Below are 17,825 nucleotides of genomic sequence, written 5' to 3' on the forward strand. Positions count from 1 at the left end.
ATTGGTTGGAGGCGTGGCTGTCTTCTGGTTGGGTGGGGTGTGTTCTGAATGGGTGGGGTTTTTTGTTGTGTTGTAAGAAACCCGAGACTCTAGATCTACACATACAGACACCCGCGAGAATCTACGAAAACATATATATATATATATATATATATATATATATATATATATATATATATATATATATATATATATATATATATATATATATAATATATATATATATATAATATATATATCTGGATTTCACACATAACCCAGGTTTAAATAAAAACTCCATTTGCATATTATTCAAGAACCCGGGGGCAGGGGGGAATAGGTGAACTGGAATGGCAGGGTGATTTTAGAGCTGCAAATGCAAAATGTTATACACTTAGAAGAAATATGTCCACTTGCATTTAGTTCAGCTGCCTGATGAATGAACAACTGTTTTCAGCAAAAATAGTTGTCAGTAAAATTCATCTATATGGTTTATACTTATTATGGTTATATACGTATGTTGGTGGTCTTACTGAAGTAGACGCAGTCTTTATGGAGCTATTAAGCAGCTCTCTTTATGGCAAAAGTGAGAATAGCTTCTCGTAAGGAGGAGGTAAGGACATAAGATCTTCATCCAATATCTCTTCAGCTTCTTCAAGACTGTTAGTTGACCTAGAAATGTGATGGGTGGATGAGCAGGGAGAGAGGCATTTTATAAGACGCAACAATAGCAAAACAAACAAAGGAGATATGAATAAAAAGAGATATTTTAAAACGTATCACAAGTGTATTTTGTTATTTGGAATGATGGGAACAGGCAGGGGGTCTTGGACATTTGTAGTTAGGGTGGGTTTTATATGCATGTCCAAAACGTGCCTGCATTTCTCCCTGCAAAGTGCAAGTGAGAGACAAATGTGCACTTACTGTACAAAAGCTTGATGATGCAGAAAGGTCAATAGAGATTAGCGTGTCTTAGTATTGTTATCCTTGTGCTTTTGTTTGAAAATGTGTTATTTAACAGCTGGTACCTTAATTATTGCAGCAAATTCAATATATAACCAAACATCACTGTTGCACCATAAAATGATAATTTCCATCATACCATTATAAGAAAATTGGAGGATATAATTGTTTTGTGTGTAAGATGCAAACTACTCTTTAATTTATAAGATCTAAAGCTCCAAAAATAAACTCTGGGTCTGAAATCCATGAAGGTCAGCTTGTGATAATAGATTATACACTCAGTAATCCACTCCTTTTATTTTGATTGAAGTATTATATACATTGGGCTAAAAAAAAGTTCTTTCAAGATAAGAGAGAAATGTACTTGAGAAAAACACCAACACATGGAAAATTAAAGCTGCATAATGCATGTCAGTGCATTACTTAACTGGAATAGCAACTTTATAGTTGAAGCTTCAGGCAATGCTTTCACTTAGAGCAGTTACAGGGATTTTACCCAAGGACTGATACCAACTCTACTTCCCTAATATCTCTACCTGGATCTTGTAGTTTACCCTGAAGTATAATATTCCCAAATAACTTACCTTTCACTTATGGTGTCCACTGTAGGATAAGCAGAATAATTCTCTTCAGAAAAAGCTGAGCTGCCCATGGAAGTGACATTATCAGAATGAGAATGATTAAGAGTAGGAATTATTGATGTGGAGCCAGGGAGAAATTCAGAATGGCTCAATACTTCCTGCAAATTGGCTGAATTGATACCAATCCTTTCCTGGGTTTGAGAAGGCAGGTAAGGAACCATTGCAGCTCCATGAAGAGTGTTGGGCTGCCTAACTACAGGATAAAGCCCATTATATGTTCTTTCAGTATCAAGTGTCCTTTCTTCATTCTGGTTGCAGGAGTTGCAGGAGAATATTTTAAATCTGCATACAGCAATCAGCAAAAATGTCACACCCATTAACAGCAGAGTGGGTCCAAGCAATCGAGTCCATTCAAAGTGAATAACACCTTCATATTTCACCCATCCAATCACAGTGAAGGTGATTCCTATAACCCCAAAAAATATTCCAGAGAAAAGTAATGCACCACCAGCTTTGTCGTCATCAGATGCAAGAATTTCAGAGTGATTTGGCTGGCAAGGAGAGACAGAAAACACATTGGCAGAGGTATCTTCCACAGTGTTGTGACTGCGATCCATTACACAGGAGAACAGTTCTGAAATAGCCTGGAAAAGGATATGCTTAGAAAAGTATTCCAGGCTGAAGGTTCATATTTGTTACACAAGAACTTTGTTCACATTAATGTAGTCAAACTACTGCAGACTCTGGACTTTCTGGTCCTAAAGGGGCCCTTCAGTTTATATTGTGTGTTACTCCATATTTGTCTTATCCTACCTGCACTGTCTCCAGAGATAAATACTGACACATAACCTTAGGGTTACATCTAACCTGTGCATCTAACCTACATCTAACCTAAAGGAAGTTCATGCACAAATTACAATTAACCCATCCACCCCCATCTTCAAAAGTAGAAAAGATACAAGGGTGGAATAGGCAATAAATCTCCTTCATACTTTGTTATTACTACATTCTCACTTAGAGCAAAAACTCAAAATAAAACTATTGGAACATTGTCTTGTCTTACCACTCTTCTCTTTGGCAGTGTGTGTTGCTAGATTTTTGGATGTCTTGTGTAAGGATTCTAGATTATTAGAAGTGGGAATAGGTATGTGATCACACCTCTACATTTTACAATGTTATCCACCTATCCTTGAGTCAGCAGAAAACTATGCTGGTTTGGATTTTGCTATCTTATCCCAGTCCTGACCCTATGACCTCTGTTCCCAGTTGCTTCAGTCACCTGACTTCTTTCCAGAGTAGTGTAATAAGTGAGGAACTGTTATCCACTTTAAGGCTGATCTTGGATGAAGTCAGAAGAGGAAAACATTACTTTAGCAGCTGAGAATGCCTTAGGGCTATCTCATTCAGGAGCTGAGGATAAGATGAAGGCAACATCACAAAGACAGTAAAAAAAAAGTTGTTGCCGGAGTATCTGTAGCTGGGGATATGACCTGGTCCTGCATTTTGGGATCATTTTAGGCAAGTCACATTTTTTTCTGGAATATAGTTATGATGAACAAAGAAATCCTATAAAGAATTTTGCTCTAGTCTAAAGGATTCTTTTCTCTAAAGTGTTGAGATCTGAGTCATGATTTTTTATTTCTCCCATTTGGTAAGTCAGATGTTACAAGTTTACAGGTGGGAGACTGATTACAGTCTAACTGAGTAGGCTTCCTATCTGAACTATTTTTCTTCCTTGGTGCTTTTTCCAAGTAATGTTCCCAGAGTGTGTGATTTGGTCTTTTATAAAACATAAAATGACATTGCCACAACTAATACCTAAGCAGGTTGCCGAGATATGCTTTCATATTTAAACCTCAGTTTTAATAATTATAACACAGCTACTAGGATCTGTTTATGCTTGCACCTCTTATTTCTCCTCTATGCATGAATCCTAATTCTACTTAAAGTTTTAAGGTTATGATAGTAATTCAGGGAATGGTTTTTGTATAAAATAATATACAGTTTTGCAAACAAAAAATAACTTCTAACTGTAATACATCTAATTTAGGTTTCTTCCTGAGCCAGCTTGTTTTGCATTTAATGCCTTGCAGAAATGCTAATTTGTAGCAGTGAATGAAGAAGACAGAGTCAAAGGATGGACACGGCTGTGTTACCAATATTCTGTTTCTAAAGTCCTTGATGAGCATAAACGAGTGGCATAAATGAGTTGAAAAATGTTTCAAAATCTGGTAAATGTATTTTTACATAGTAGCCTAAAAACTTGCTTCCAATTTGTCATATAACTTCTTTCAGAATTATTGTGAGCTCACAAATTATTAAATTATTTCTAATTGTTCTTTAAAACAGCCCCTTTCAAAGCAACTTGCAAAGGTGAAACTCATAATAAAAAAACTGGCTAAGCAAAATCAGTAGATGTTCACAAAAAGCCTGACCCATCTGGTGGTGCAGAAGCTACAAATGCTTTGTGAGGGCATTTGTTGGTTGCTCCTGTGGCAGGCATCAAAGCAGAAATAAATTAAAAGCAGTGTCAAAATCTTCACTCAACATTTTTCAGATTTTAATGGAAGGAACTTGGTAATTCTGCAAGGTTTTATCCACTGCATTTTTAAAAAAATGATTTTAAGGGAATCCAGAAATATCCTTGGGTGGGTGGGGAGGTAACACGTGTGCTGCAGATTCAGTGTTATCAATCCTTGGCTTAAATCAGGGGTCTTCAAATTTGGTCCTTTTATGATTTGTGGACTTCAGCTCCCAGAATTCCTCAGCCAGCGATGCCAAGTTTGAAGACCCCTGGCTTAAATGGTACTTCTCAAAAATCTTTCAATGACATTTGAGTAGTTACACTGAGGAAAAGAGTAGAAACTGAAATTCCAGAATGTAAGTATCAGGTCTGGGACTAAATGAATAAAAAACACTTTGCCAGACACTTGAACCTATCAACCTAGGGGGGAAAAGCTAAAATTTAGTGCAGTACAGAGTTCCAGAATTCTCAAATTACTCAAATGGTAATCATCATTTGAATAATTTTGAGGTACAAAATTTAGCTGGGGAAATCTGAATGCCCTCAAAATGAGGGAAAAACCAATCAAAATCTTTTATTGCCATCTAGAGGTTGCTTTTGTTTTTTATTTGGACAAATTTGATTTGGTTACAAAGATCTGGAATCTTCTGCTGCCCAAAGCAGAATATCCTTGCATGCTCACAGGCCGCAATAGGTACTGGTGCTGTCATGTTGACACCAGCCGACATGGCCAATAGGTGCTATGTTGATCCCACCCTCTGTGGGTCATTTGACCATGGCACCAACTGAGTGGTCAACAAAATATGTCAATATACGTATCTACAGGTAAACAATTGTGGCTTGTTAATTGCTTAATTGAGAAAGCCCTAATTTCAATTTGAAACAGTTATGGATGACTTTAATCTGTCTTGAATGTAACCTTGGTGGAGCAGTGGGCTAATGCTTCCTTAAGTAACACCAGCTGCCTGCAATTAGTGGAGGTTCGCATCCCACCAGGCTCAAGGTTGACTCAGCCTTCCATCCTTCCGAAGTAGGTAAAATGAGGACCCAGATTGTTGGGGGCAATTAAGCTGACTTTGTAATAATGCCGCTTGGGGTGTGTGTGAAAGCCCTAATAAGCAGGCATATACATAGAATGAAGGCTACTGCTAAGCTTGTAAGCCGCCCTGAGTCTTCGGAGAAGGGCGGGATATAAATGGAATTAAAATAAAATAAAAATAAATAAATAAACCTGGAGTGAGAAGAAAACACCATGAGGACATTGTAGAAAAAAAAGAGATGATTAGATATACAGGTAGTCCTCAACTTACGACCACAATTGAGCCCAAAATTTATATTGCTAAGTGAGACATTTTTTAAGTGAGTTTTGCCCCATTTTACGACCTTTCTTGCCACAGTTGTTAAGTGAATCACATCAGTTGTTAAGTTAGCGACATGATTGTTAAGTGAATCTGGCTTCCCCATTGACTTTGCTTGTCGAAAGGTCACAAAAGGTGATCACATGATCCCGGGACACTGCAACCATTATAAATATGAGTGAGTTCACAAGCATCTGAATTCTGATCATGTGACCATGGGGATGCTGCAATGGTCATAAGTGTAAAAAATAGTCATCACTTTCTTCAGTGCTGTTGTAACTTTGACTGGTCACTAAATAAACTGTTGTAATTCGAGGACTACCTATATTCATGCTATTATTAAGTCACTCTTAGAATAGAGTGAGCCAAAGGAGGTGTTCTGCTTGTTCATCTTCACAGAGCATTTTGTATAATGATTCCTTTTTCTTTATTTTGAATACATAGATTCCAGCCATCTTGGTTGTATATCACACTTTGCTAGCCCTAGTTCTTTCAGAACCTTAATTTTTCTGACACAATTTTAAAATTCCATCACTTCTAGGTAGCCTATCCCTCTTTTCAGCTCTGATATCTTCTTTTATTTTCAGATTTTTTACTAGACATTTTGTACAGCCAGTTGGTGACTTCTATGATCTTCCTCCCCACTTTCTTGTTAGAATGTGCAGTTGTGCCTTTTTAGGAACTCTCTCTTTTCTTTTCCTATTAACTTTTGTTGTCATGGAGTGCTACTTCCTACCATTGTTTAGACTGTAATTAACTTTTCTTTTAATAAACTAACTTAGCTTTAAATTCCTTCCACATCAGGAATTTCAGCATTGCTCCACAGTTCTGTTCAATGATGCTGACTTTCTAATAGACGTGTCTAGTACTGCAATTTTAATTATTTATTAGAACTTAACATCATATTGTTACGATTATCAAGGTAACAGGTATTTCTTAACCCCAAATCTTTTCTGGTAATTCCTGATAAGCATATGAGTAAATAAAAAGTTTAGCAAAAGAGGTCAAGCTCATAGAAGAGGCCAGTTGAAAAATAAACAAATGATATAAGCCAGACATGTCAAACACAAGGCCTGGGGGCCGGATCCGGCCCGTGAAGTGGTTTCATGTGGCCCGCGAAGCCATCCTGGAAACAGTGAGGGAATGGCCCCCACTGCCTTGGCTCTGGCCCAGAGACCCTCCTTCTGCCAGAGACCCACAGATCTGTCCCACTCCTGCCCAGGCCCCCATAGGCAGCCTTGATGCGAACGATGTAGAGCTGGCCACGCCCACCCAGTAGGCCATACGCACTCTAGCCACGCCTACCCAGTAGGCCATGCCCACCCTGGCCATACCCACCCGGCCCCCTGAGGGCAACCACAATGCTGATGCGGCCCTCAATGAAATTGAGTTTGACACCCCTGATATAAGCTGTCTGGATTATTATTTACAATAATCACAATTCCTGTGAAATTAGTCATTACACAGTTGCAGGGCTGAAGCATTAACTCAATTTAAGTTTAACAGTATTTATAGCCATTGTCTAAGTAGGCTATTTATCTAAGCACTATAAATATTTTGAACCATTTATTTGTACATGTGCAGTTGCTGAGTCCACCACAAAGCATTACAAATTATTAAAGCTGTACGTAAACAACTCACAAAGTGGCAATGGTTCAGTGTAACTTCAAATTTAGGCTTCTCTGCCTGTCAAAGAATATGGTCCTATGATTGCAGTCCTGGATCTGCTCTCTGCATCTTTTCATGTAAAGAGCTGTATTATTACTCTATTAACATTGCTATTAATGCTACTATATGTTGCTATCTTGCAAAGGGGAACTGCAAGCAGTCACATTTGAGTACAAAAAGGGAAAGTTTACCAAACTTTACCAAAAAGTGAGGCTTGTAAAAAAAAGAGATGGAAAAGAAAAATAAAGAGGGCAATTATAGTGCCTGGAGGTTATTTAAATAATACTTCAACAATGTAAGAAAAGATCAGTAATAATAATAGTAGAAAGAAAGAACAGAGAAAGAGAAGAAAGAAAAGGAGGATGAGGAGCAGCTTGGCAACAATATTAAAAGGAGAACAAGTTAGTGTGAGGGAAATGGTTCGCTATTAAACAACAAAGGAATAAAAAGATGATCAGAATATTGAGAAAGCACAAAAAGTTATCGTTTTAACTGCTGTCTTTATTACAAAAGACACTATATAGTATATATAATTAACCCTGTATTGACTTTCTCAGGGTGGGAATTGAAACCAAGTGAAGTACTAATACCACTCTACAATGCTTTGGTAAGGCCACACCTGGAATACTGCATCCAGTTTTGGTCACCACGATGTAAAAAGATGTCGAGACTCTAGAAAGAGTACAGAGAAGAGCAACAAAGATGATTAGGGGGCTGGAGGCTAAAACATATAGGGAACGGTTGCTGGAATTGGGTATGTGTAGTTTAATGAAGAGAAGGGTGAGGGGTGACATGATAGCAGTGTTCCAATATCTCAGGGGCTGCCACAAAGAAGAGGGAGACAAGCTATTCTCCAAAGCACCTGAAAGCAGGACAAGAAGCAACGGATGGAAACTAGTAAATGAGAGAAGCAATCTAGAACTAAGGAGAAACTTCCTGACAGTTAGAACATTTAACCAGTGGAACAACCTGCCTCCAGAGGTGGTGAATGCTCCAACACTGGAGGTTTTTAAGAAGAGACTGGACAGCCATTTGCCTGAAATGGTATAAGGTTTCCTGCCTGAGCAGGGGGTTGGACTAGATGACCTCCAAGGTCCCTTCCAACTTTATTATTATTATTATTATACTGAGGAAACAAGAAAACAAATTAAGATATAAAGCAGAGGATCTGGATGGCATTCACCTGAAAGTTATTAAATAACATAAAAGTGAAATTGCTGACTTTCAAGCAAAAACATGCAGTTTGTCAACTAAATAAAGTTCGGTGCCAGAGAGCTGACAAGTAGCAGTTGTTCCAAATAGTCCAGCATATAGCTCAGTGCAAGGGTGGGTGAAGTGAAAGAAAACTCACATAACACGTTTGGTTTCATTCCTGTCCTCCATACCATTGACATATTAACCAGACTCTAAAAAAGCACATCAGTTCACCAGACATCTAGGTCAGTACATCTGGGTCCAAAAATACCCAACCTGACAGATCAAATGATCTGAAGAAGGGTAGGAAGGAGTTCATATGGTTCACTGATTGGTCTCATCCTAATTCATCCTTGGCCCCAGTCAGTCAGCTGAACTCTTTTAGAACACAGAATTATTCAGAAGACTGGTAGAGCTGTGTTCACAAGCAGCCTAAATGATACATCACAGGATCAACATGGCATGGAGCACTGGGCTTATTCCAGCTTCAACCACGGGCCCTTTGCAGCACTGGAGGCCTGTGACTCAGGCTAGAGGAGAAAACTGGCAAAACTTTTATTTTATGGCAGATCCTAAATATCCAAAATCAATTAAATAATGAAAGGAAACATTACTATTATTACTGAACATGGCAAGCAGCCCTTGAGAATATTTTGTGGAGCATGCAAAACAGAAGAACAATGCAACTTCTACCAAGCTAATAAAAAACAGAAATTGACTTACTTTCCCAGTTTGAACCAACCTTTTGTGAAAAGAGCTAATTCTATTTTTGGAGATAGTGGTAACTCTGCCGTTGTTTTTTAAAGAAAAAGTCTACCACTCTTTTGAAATAATAATAATAAATAATAATAATAATAATAATAATAATAATAATAATAATAATAATAATAATAATAATAATAATGATGATGATGATGATAATAATGATGATGATGTTGGAAGGGACCTTTGAGGTCATTAGTTCCCCCCCTCCCCCTCCCCCCCCCTGAAGCAGGAAACCCTATATCATTTCAGACAAATGGCTCTCCAGTCTCTTCTTAAAAACTTCCAGTATTGGAGCATTCACAGCTTCTGGAGGCAGGTTGTTCCACTGGTTAATTGTTGTAACTGTCAGGAAGTTTCTCCTTAGTTCTAGGTTGCTTCTCTCCTTAACTAGTTTCCATCCGTTGCTTCTTGTCCTGCCTTCAGGTGCTTTGGAGAATAGCTTGACTCCCCCTTCTTTGTGGAAACCCCTGAGATATTGGAAGACTGCTATCATGTCAACCCTCGTCCTTCTCTTCATTATTAAAAGATGTTTAAATCAGGTCTAAATTATTCCTGAACAATGCTTGATTTGTATATGTGAGGAGTTCATGTAATTTCTTATTGGTGCTCTACCAAACAATAGTCAGACATTAAATGGATTGGTGCTTCTGTGAAAACCAGGTGCCTGATCTCTGCAATCAATGCCAATTTGGATTTGGAAGACAAGGCAATGCAGTCAGAAGGGAGAGGGCAAATCTACAACAGCTCAAGATGCATAATCAAATCTGAAGATTCCAACACCTGATCACTTTATCACTAACTTCTCTGATAAGATGTAGCTGAATGTTTGCATGCTGAGGCTTGCAATAAGCAGAAGAGGCAAAACACAGCTTTAAAGACAACAGGTAGAAGTTTTAAGCTGCCTCTGTTGTGGGCTAAAGATGAAAGAGCAGCATAAGGAGACATATCATCTAAAGACCCATTGGTGAAGTGTAAGAACCCCCAAAGAAGCATGTCTTCACATAGTGAATAATTAACTTGTGAAGTTCTTCACCACGAGACATAGTAGTGGACATTAACTTAAATGCCTCTAAAAGGGGACTGGATACATTTGTGGAAGACAATTATTATGGTCTTGAAGACTTGTGCCACTTATTGGCTGACTTCAAATGCTTGAGCAAGAACATGGTATGGAAAATGCATATGCTTCCATCCTTCAGAGTACAACAAGCTGTGTTCTGTATTCAATACAGTATTACCAGCAGCAATATTTTCGTAACTTACCCAAACACAAGTCAATTCGAATTTACAGTGTGCATTTATAGTGAATGACGAACCTTTTCTAACATTTTATACTCCTTAAAACATTTAGATGGAGCAAAGTAGCTAAGTCAGCATGAGTAAAACTTGGCCTAATGATTATGCAAAATAAATAAATAAATAAAAATAAATCAATTTCAAAGCTTATGTTAAAAGAACATCTTTTCTTAAATTAATGTAGTAGAAGGAAAAACATTGGAGGGAAAAATGATTTTCTTCTCAACCTGCTCTCAGATATATAATACTTATGACATGTTGTAATAAGCATTTTGTAAAAGCATTTTGTGACTCTGAAGATTCAAGAAGGGGAGCAAAGAAAGACTAAATTTTTGTTGTTTGTGTGTAGTGTATGCAGAGAAAGCATTCATAAGCATTAGATTCTGGACTTAATGGTGAATAGAAATAATTGTTTTCCAAAGAACATTTCAACATCATGCCATATCCACTCCCCAAACCCTACAAAGCAGTCTGAAATTGGTTAATTGGAATGTTTTCAACCTTGGAATATGGAGATCTCTTGGATAACACAAGCATTGAAAAATCAATGTTTTCAAATTCAAAACAATTCAAATTTAAAAATAAAACCAACCACTTTTTGCAAGAACCATTTAATCAGTGGCCCCAATGCCTTTATCTCTGCTCCATGGAAATAAATTATTAATGCCAATCCATATTTTCACTAAAGGCTGTATTTGCCTGCTTCCAAAGGGAAAACAAGTAAATCTGAGCAAGTGTAATAGCATAAAGCTGCATGGCTAGTAAAGTCAATCATTATCCCTTCTATTTCAAAACACCATTTTAAGGATATCATGTGTTCTAACAATTTTGAAAACATGTTCCTAGTGCTTAACTCCTAATGGCCATAGGTTCTAAAGATGACTAAAGAGGGAAACTGCAAAGAAGGTGCATAATTTTTAAAGTGCATGATCTAGAATTCATTGCAAAGTCAATTGTATTAGGGCTAACAGATTTCATCTGCAAAAATCCAGATGACCATTAGACACAGAAAGCTAACCCTAGTGTTTGGTTTATCTGCTCTTTGCAACCAAGACATGCTAGTCCTAAACTTCAGGGAAAATTTGGGAATAGGATGAAACACATGGGGCATTTGCATTATGCCTTAAAGATGTTCCTGATATGAATTAAAAAATTAAAATTCCTTAAAGATGTTCCTGATATGAGCTCTAAAACATGCTTTTCTTTTCAAGGCGAGATCATTGCACGGATCCACTCCTAATATCACTCCTGCTGACCCCACTACCAAGGCAATCTTGAAGGTCCTGGAGGAGGATTTGAGGCTTAGGAGTCTGGAAGCAAAACAAGTTTTTTCCAATTAGAAAAGTTAATCTACCAAGTATATAAATTCACCTTTCAAAAATAAAGACTGCTTTCTTTTCCAGCAGAATTAGCCAGAAGAGGTGAAAACAGGCAAGGTGGCAACAAATTGCTGCAATTAAAGTCCTACTCTTTCATAATGCATACAGTATTGACACATATGCAAGAGAGGCTAGAACTGGCATTTTGTTCGTTTTGACCTCCTCTGTGTATGCCGCTCTTCTTTCCTTCCTTTTTTTTATAACCCATTACAGTGCAATGAAGGCAGAAATAAACTTGTTCATCGGCTGAACTCAACCAATTCCTTGGAATACAGACCTGGCAGAGTCCTATTAGAGAAATGCTTTGGGTTAAGTAGACGAGAAGCATTTTCACTGGATTTATGCTAGACACAATCCATATGCAAGCAGGAAAAGAAAAACAGGAGCTTGATCCTTCATTGAAATGACAGTAATTATATAAATGTGTATCTTGTCTAGTATCATTTAACTTCTATTGGAATGCTTGTGAGATTACCTTTAGAGAGTAACTAGTACAGGCTAAGTGATTGGCATCAAATGTGCATTAAGACAAATACTGAATCTAAGACTGTCTCCTTTTTATGCTTATTTTGTCAAACTTTGCCCAAAAGAGATAGGGGAGGACACACACGTATTCAATAATACTGTTTTTATTTGGTATGCACTGATATCTAAGCATAGTACAATACCTATTTTTTTTTCTCCATCATAGGTACACTGCATTGAGCTTGGAATGAGTAAATGGCCCAAACTGCCCTCCAGATGCACTTTATTGATTAGTTTCAACATATAATTAAAGTTGCTAGTTTTCATTATAAAGCTGTTCATGGGTCGAGACCTGGAAGGTACCACTTTTTTGCCACCGTTGTTCCCTGTCCAGTAAGATCTGGTAGGATTGGCATGCTCCAGGTCCCTTTGGCAAAGCAGTATCATCTCACGGCATCCTGGAGCTGTTCTTACCTTTTAGAATAGCTTCTGAAATCAGCATGTTGTGTTATAGCAAAGCCTTGAGTACTTTCAGCAGACTCTGGGGCAGGGTGTTTTGTGACTGCCTGTTGCTCTGTTGGTTTCCTGATTTATCTTTTTTGTTAGATTTTATTTTAATATATTTGTATCATTGTACATTGCCTAGAGTTGGTTTGGTAACTGACAGTCAGTAATTCAATTAAATGAAAAGAACTTCCATGGATGAACAGAATGCACTTGAATTTGAATCTCCCCACTCCTGGTCCAACTCCTTAATCTCCACATTATGGTTTCTTTCATAGTTATTCCTCATGACTACTCTTGAGGCCCTTAATTCTGCGAGATGAAATGTGTCATTTGAGGCATCAAATATTTAAGACACTATGTGCTATTTTGCATCGTGATATTTAATAAATTGCCACACTTACAGATACCTTCAGCATCTCATGTCTTCTGGGCCTTTACAGCAGAGGAAAAAAAAGAGGAAAAGGACATATAAACTCTTCAGAATTTCTTCTAGTCTAAGTTGATCCTAACACTTGTTAAGATAGCAGTTGATTTGCTCTGGGTATTTAAACTTCAGGCAGGGGCGTTTATGATGGTTCCCTTGTTGAATACCTCTTTAGAAATAGGAAGTTTACCAGTTACAGGCGTTCTGTCCTGGTTTCTGCTGCAGCTTCCCTTATGGTTTGACATCTGAAATGAAAGCGTGTGGCCTGTGGCTCATGAAAAGTGGGCCATCTACTCCGAGACTCTCAGAGCTACCAAGAGTCACTGTTGAATGTTGACAGTGGCACTAGCATACCCCAGCACTCTCTATACTTTATAATAAGGATTGCCAAAGGTTCATACTTCTTTGCTGTCCTTTTTCTGTGCCCTCTCCTTGCAGAAGGCCAGACCTTTGAAGCACAACACAGTGAACCAAGAAGTCACAATATGTTCCCTCATTTCCTAATTCTCTACTGTGGCCAAACACATGAAGTACCAATCTCTTCAAGAAGCATCACAATGCACATCTTCCCACAGCTGCCTCCATTGCATTCCTCTTCTTCCTGACCTTCCATAGAGTAATCTCTTTTTCTGGCTGCTTAGTGAGCAGTCAGGTGACTTTTATGGTAGCAAAGCTTCCAACTCACTTGTTTGCAAGTCCTTTCCTGCTCACTCAGCAAATGAAAACATCTGCATGGTTTTATACTCTCCTGACCTTTCTAACACTGATGAATTGCTGGTTTCTAACACCAGCAAATAAGTTTGTAAAACTGCCGTTGTCCTTTTTTTAAAAAAAAAATAAATATCATTCTGGCTTCCTACTTCAGGTAGGACGTTCAACTAACTTTCTGGTTCCTTTTTTTTTTTAAACTCAAGATGCCAAAGCATCTTTCAGCATATCCTCTGGATTTCAAGCAGTCTCCATGAAATTGAGCTGCTGCTGCTACTATCCCTGCCACAGGACCAATAAGAAAAATGGATGTGCAGGTTAACATATATACATTTGCTGTAGAAGTGGCCTGGATGGCAAAGTATATTACAGGTAAGGGAATCAACCTATTTTACACTAACAATCACTAACATTCCCTTTGTTGTGTAGGAAATAAATATAGCCACTTGTTTCTAGACAAGCCCATTTCCCCCATCCATTTTTTTTTTGTAAAACCCCCAAAATATTTTTTATGCCTGGAGGAAGCCTTTGAGTTGAAAGAGGTTGCACATTCATAATGTACAACCTACTGCTCTCTGAGGAAATGCAGGTGTGGCCTTTTTCATTCTCCTTTCATTTTATTTTTATCTGGAATTCCTGTAGTTCAGGCATGTCAAACTGCCAGCCCGCGGGCCGGATGTATCATACTGAAACTGCGCCCACCCCATTGCTGGCAATGGGGAAAAAGTTGCGAGTTTGACATGCCTGCTGTAGTTCATTCTTTTCTTGTCTTTGTTTATCCCTGTTCCTTCCCCTGTCTTTCTGCTTCAGCTCTGAAAATTTCTTATAGTTGGTGATAAGCAGATGGTAATGGATTAGCTGAGTTATGGAAGGGAAATAACACACATTCATTATTTACAGCTGCTTCTTTTGCCTTGTAATTCTGAGATGACTCAGAGGAATGACAATGAACTGATTACGTTTTAGAAGGCAAACTGTTTCCTGATACTGTGGAACTCATTCTCTCTGTAGGCCTCTTATTCACAACTCAGTGCTCTGCAAAAACAATAACAAAGATAAAAATGTTAGAGATAGACAATTACATATCTCAACAGAGATGGCTAATGCTTATAATATTAAGACCAAACCAGATAAGATGTGAGATCCATTAATAGATATTTCAATTATTTTAAAAACTTGAAAGCAGGTGCACTTAACAAAGAATTAATGAAGAACCATGGTTGAAATACTAGAGGAAAGTAGCTACTCTATGCTAAAGGGGGGTTATCTTTCTATCATTACATACCTGATTTAGAAAGATAGATAGACAGACAGACAGATAAATAGATAACCTTTATTGTCATTTTTTACTGTGGGCACAATGGCACACATTAAAAATGAAATTTAATTGCTTGCTCTCAAAGTAAATAAAAATAAGAATTAATAATTACTGTTCGCACCAACCTAATTCCAAGCCTCTTAATGGCTTTTTTTAATCAGTGGGGGGGGGGCTGTGCAAGTCTAATTAGGAATCTTCCAAGTCATGCCTCATTTGTTGCTTATTTTTAAAACATTCAAGTATCTAAAATTAAAAGCAGGAATACCCTTACCAATTAATAAAAATACTGTGATATGGTGGAGGATTTTCATTTAAAATAAGTTCGCTTGTTACCAAGCTAGGAGTTATGGTCTGCGGTGAACAATCAGAAAAATAAGGTGGTGGGGGTGGTGGAAACATCATTACAGTATCACCTGTAAAAGAAAGGGGATGTTTTAAAATCAAAATCTTCTGCAGATTTCTTTGGAGCAGTAAATAAGACAGCCAGGCTTTCAAAGTATATTTCACTAGAAATTAGCTGTGAGTTGGAATGTTTACACCTTTAGACTATTTTCAGTTTTTCAAAATATTTGCAGCATATTTTATAATGTACAGGTAGTCCTTGATTTATGGCCACAATTGAGCCCAAAATTTCCATTGCTAACCAAGGCAGTTAAGTGAGTTGCACCTCATTTTACAACTGTATTTGCCACAATTGTTAAGCAAATCACTGCAGTTGTTAAGTGAATCATGTGGCCATTAAACAAATCTGGCTTTCCCCATTGACTTTGTTAGTGGGAAGCTGGCTGGGAAGGTTATAAAAGGGTGATCGCATGACCCTGGGACAGCGCAACTGTCATAAATATACATGCCGGGGGGCAAGAGCCTAAATGAAACCCAGTCATAAGTCACTATTTTCAGTGCTATTGTAAGAGTCACTACAGGAATAGTTGTATGTTGAGGACTACCTGTACTGAATATAATTGAAATACAATCATAATATGTTCTATCCCCCCAAGACATACTGCCGTACAAGAATATTTATATAGAATGTTTATTTATGACTATGACCAAATTATGTCCTTATTTAAAATGCAGACTCACTTGGATTTTACACAGCTTTTTAACTGTACTAATGAGGCTACAGATAGAACCTTAATCATGCTACAGAGAAAGTAGACTTATACTGATTACTTAAACCATACCCAACAGAAATGTAAAGCAACTCACTAGAGACTTAGTAGGCTCCTGTTTTTTATGTGTGCCTACATTCTTAAAAAAAAGCACACTATGCTGGTAACAAACATGATTTATCACCAGTAATCTTCCTATAATGCAGACATGTCAAACACAAGGCCCGGGGGCCGGATCCGGCCCGCGAAGTGATTTCATGTGGCCCGTGAAGCCATCCTGGAAACAGTGAGGGAACAGCCCCCACTGCCTTGGCCCTGGCCCAGAGACCCTCCTTCTACCAGAGACCCTCAGATCTGTCCCACTCCTGCCCAGGCCCCCATTGGCACCCTTGATGCGTATGATGTAGAGCTGGCCACGCCCACCAAGTAGGCCATATGCACTCTAGCCACGCCCACCCAGTAGGCCACGCCTACCCTGGCCATACCCACCCGGCCCCCTGAGGGCAACTGCAATGAAATTGAGTTTGACACCCCTGCTATAATGGATCACAAATTATAGTGCCTAATATATGGAAATAAAATATCTAAGGATGTTTGACAAAATAACTAATAAAATATATTAGAATGAAGGAAGGGCCATGATATCAAGGGTTGCTTCTAATAACCGATAAAAATATCTGGCTGGTTTATTTACTTACCTACTGTAACTTGAAATGATTCAGAATTCAGTTGTTCTTCACTGACTGAAGATTCTTGGATGAGGTTTAAGTTTTGTTTCTTTTTAATGTGAGCTATCACAAAGAAACACAATCCAATAAGCACAATTAAAGGGCCCATAGTTTGAACAGAATGAAATCCACAGTCCTGGAGTTCAACACCAGAAGTATTGCTATGGTTAAACTGCTGATAGCGCCATCCTTGACTGCATCCCGGAATCCATATGCCAAGGACACTAATAAGCATCCCACTTGTTAAAAATAAAAACCCAAAGACTAGGAACTGAGCAAACTGGCAATTTCCTCGACAAAAAACAAATCCGTATACCTGATCATCTTGCAACTGCACATCTCTGAGATAATCTTTGGCTCTTGATTGTGCCAAAATTATACAAACTAGTCCAACAACTGCAAGCAGAGGCCCAATGATTTTGAAAGCTCCCTTGCAGTCACCAAAGGCTCCACTTGGGCATGTTTGCAAAACAAACATTGATAGCAAAAATCCAGCACATAACAATGTAATGCCAAAAACAAAAAGGAAAGAGATAAATTTTCTAGGATGTCCATTATCTCCTTCCATTCCAGAAAGGGAGCGAGGAACTGAATACATTATTATATGAAATCCTCCTTCAAATTGAAACAGAATACGTTTTCTTCTATAAAATCAGAATGACATAACTCTTCAGTAGGCCTAGAAATTAAAACAAAAAGACAAATATAATTAGGCAATAAAAGGAAAACAGACTGATTATCCTTAACATAGAACTGCAAAGTTGAAATAAGATTAACCTGTGCCTGCATTCTCTTGGGAATGGTCAGATAAGGCTTGGGGGAGATAAGCTCTGTGCTGCTTTCTGATCTGCAAGGA

General features: G+C 38.1%; 2 protein-coding genes across 3 annotated transcripts; both read right to left on the bottom strand.

The window, feature by feature from the left end:
• Positions 1-554: 554 nt before the first annotated feature.
• Positions 555-2,140, bottom strand: TMEM174 (transmembrane protein 174; the record flags this gene model as incomplete). The annotated part of the gene is made up of 2 exons (XM_081318852.1): positions 555-651; positions 1,527-2,140. 2 exons carry the CDS (start codon positions 2,138-2,140, stop codon positions 555-557), a joined length of 711 nt encoding a protein of 236 aa, XP_081174978.1.
• Positions 2,141-14,783: 12,643 nt separating this feature from the next.
• TMEM171 (transmembrane protein 171) lies at positions 14,784-17,567 on the bottom strand (the record flags this gene model as incomplete). Of its 2 annotated transcripts, XM_081321674.1 has the most annotated exons (3): positions 14,784-14,846; positions 15,401-15,542; positions 16,940-17,567. In XM_081321674.1, coding segments are annotated over 3 exons (771 nt in total). The 2 variants fall into 2 exon arrangements, with proteins under 2 accessions (XP_081177800.1, XP_081177799.1); XM_081321673.1 differs by lacking the exon at positions 14,784-14,846 and having other exon boundaries at positions 15,397-15,542.
• Positions 17,568-17,825: the final 258 nt, after the last annotated feature.

This window comes from Vipera berus (genome assembly GCF_964194415.1).
Source record: "Vipera berus genome assembly, chromosome: 2".
Classification (NCBI taxonomy): Eukaryota; Metazoa; Chordata; class Lepidosauria; order Squamata; family Viperidae; genus Vipera; species Vipera berus.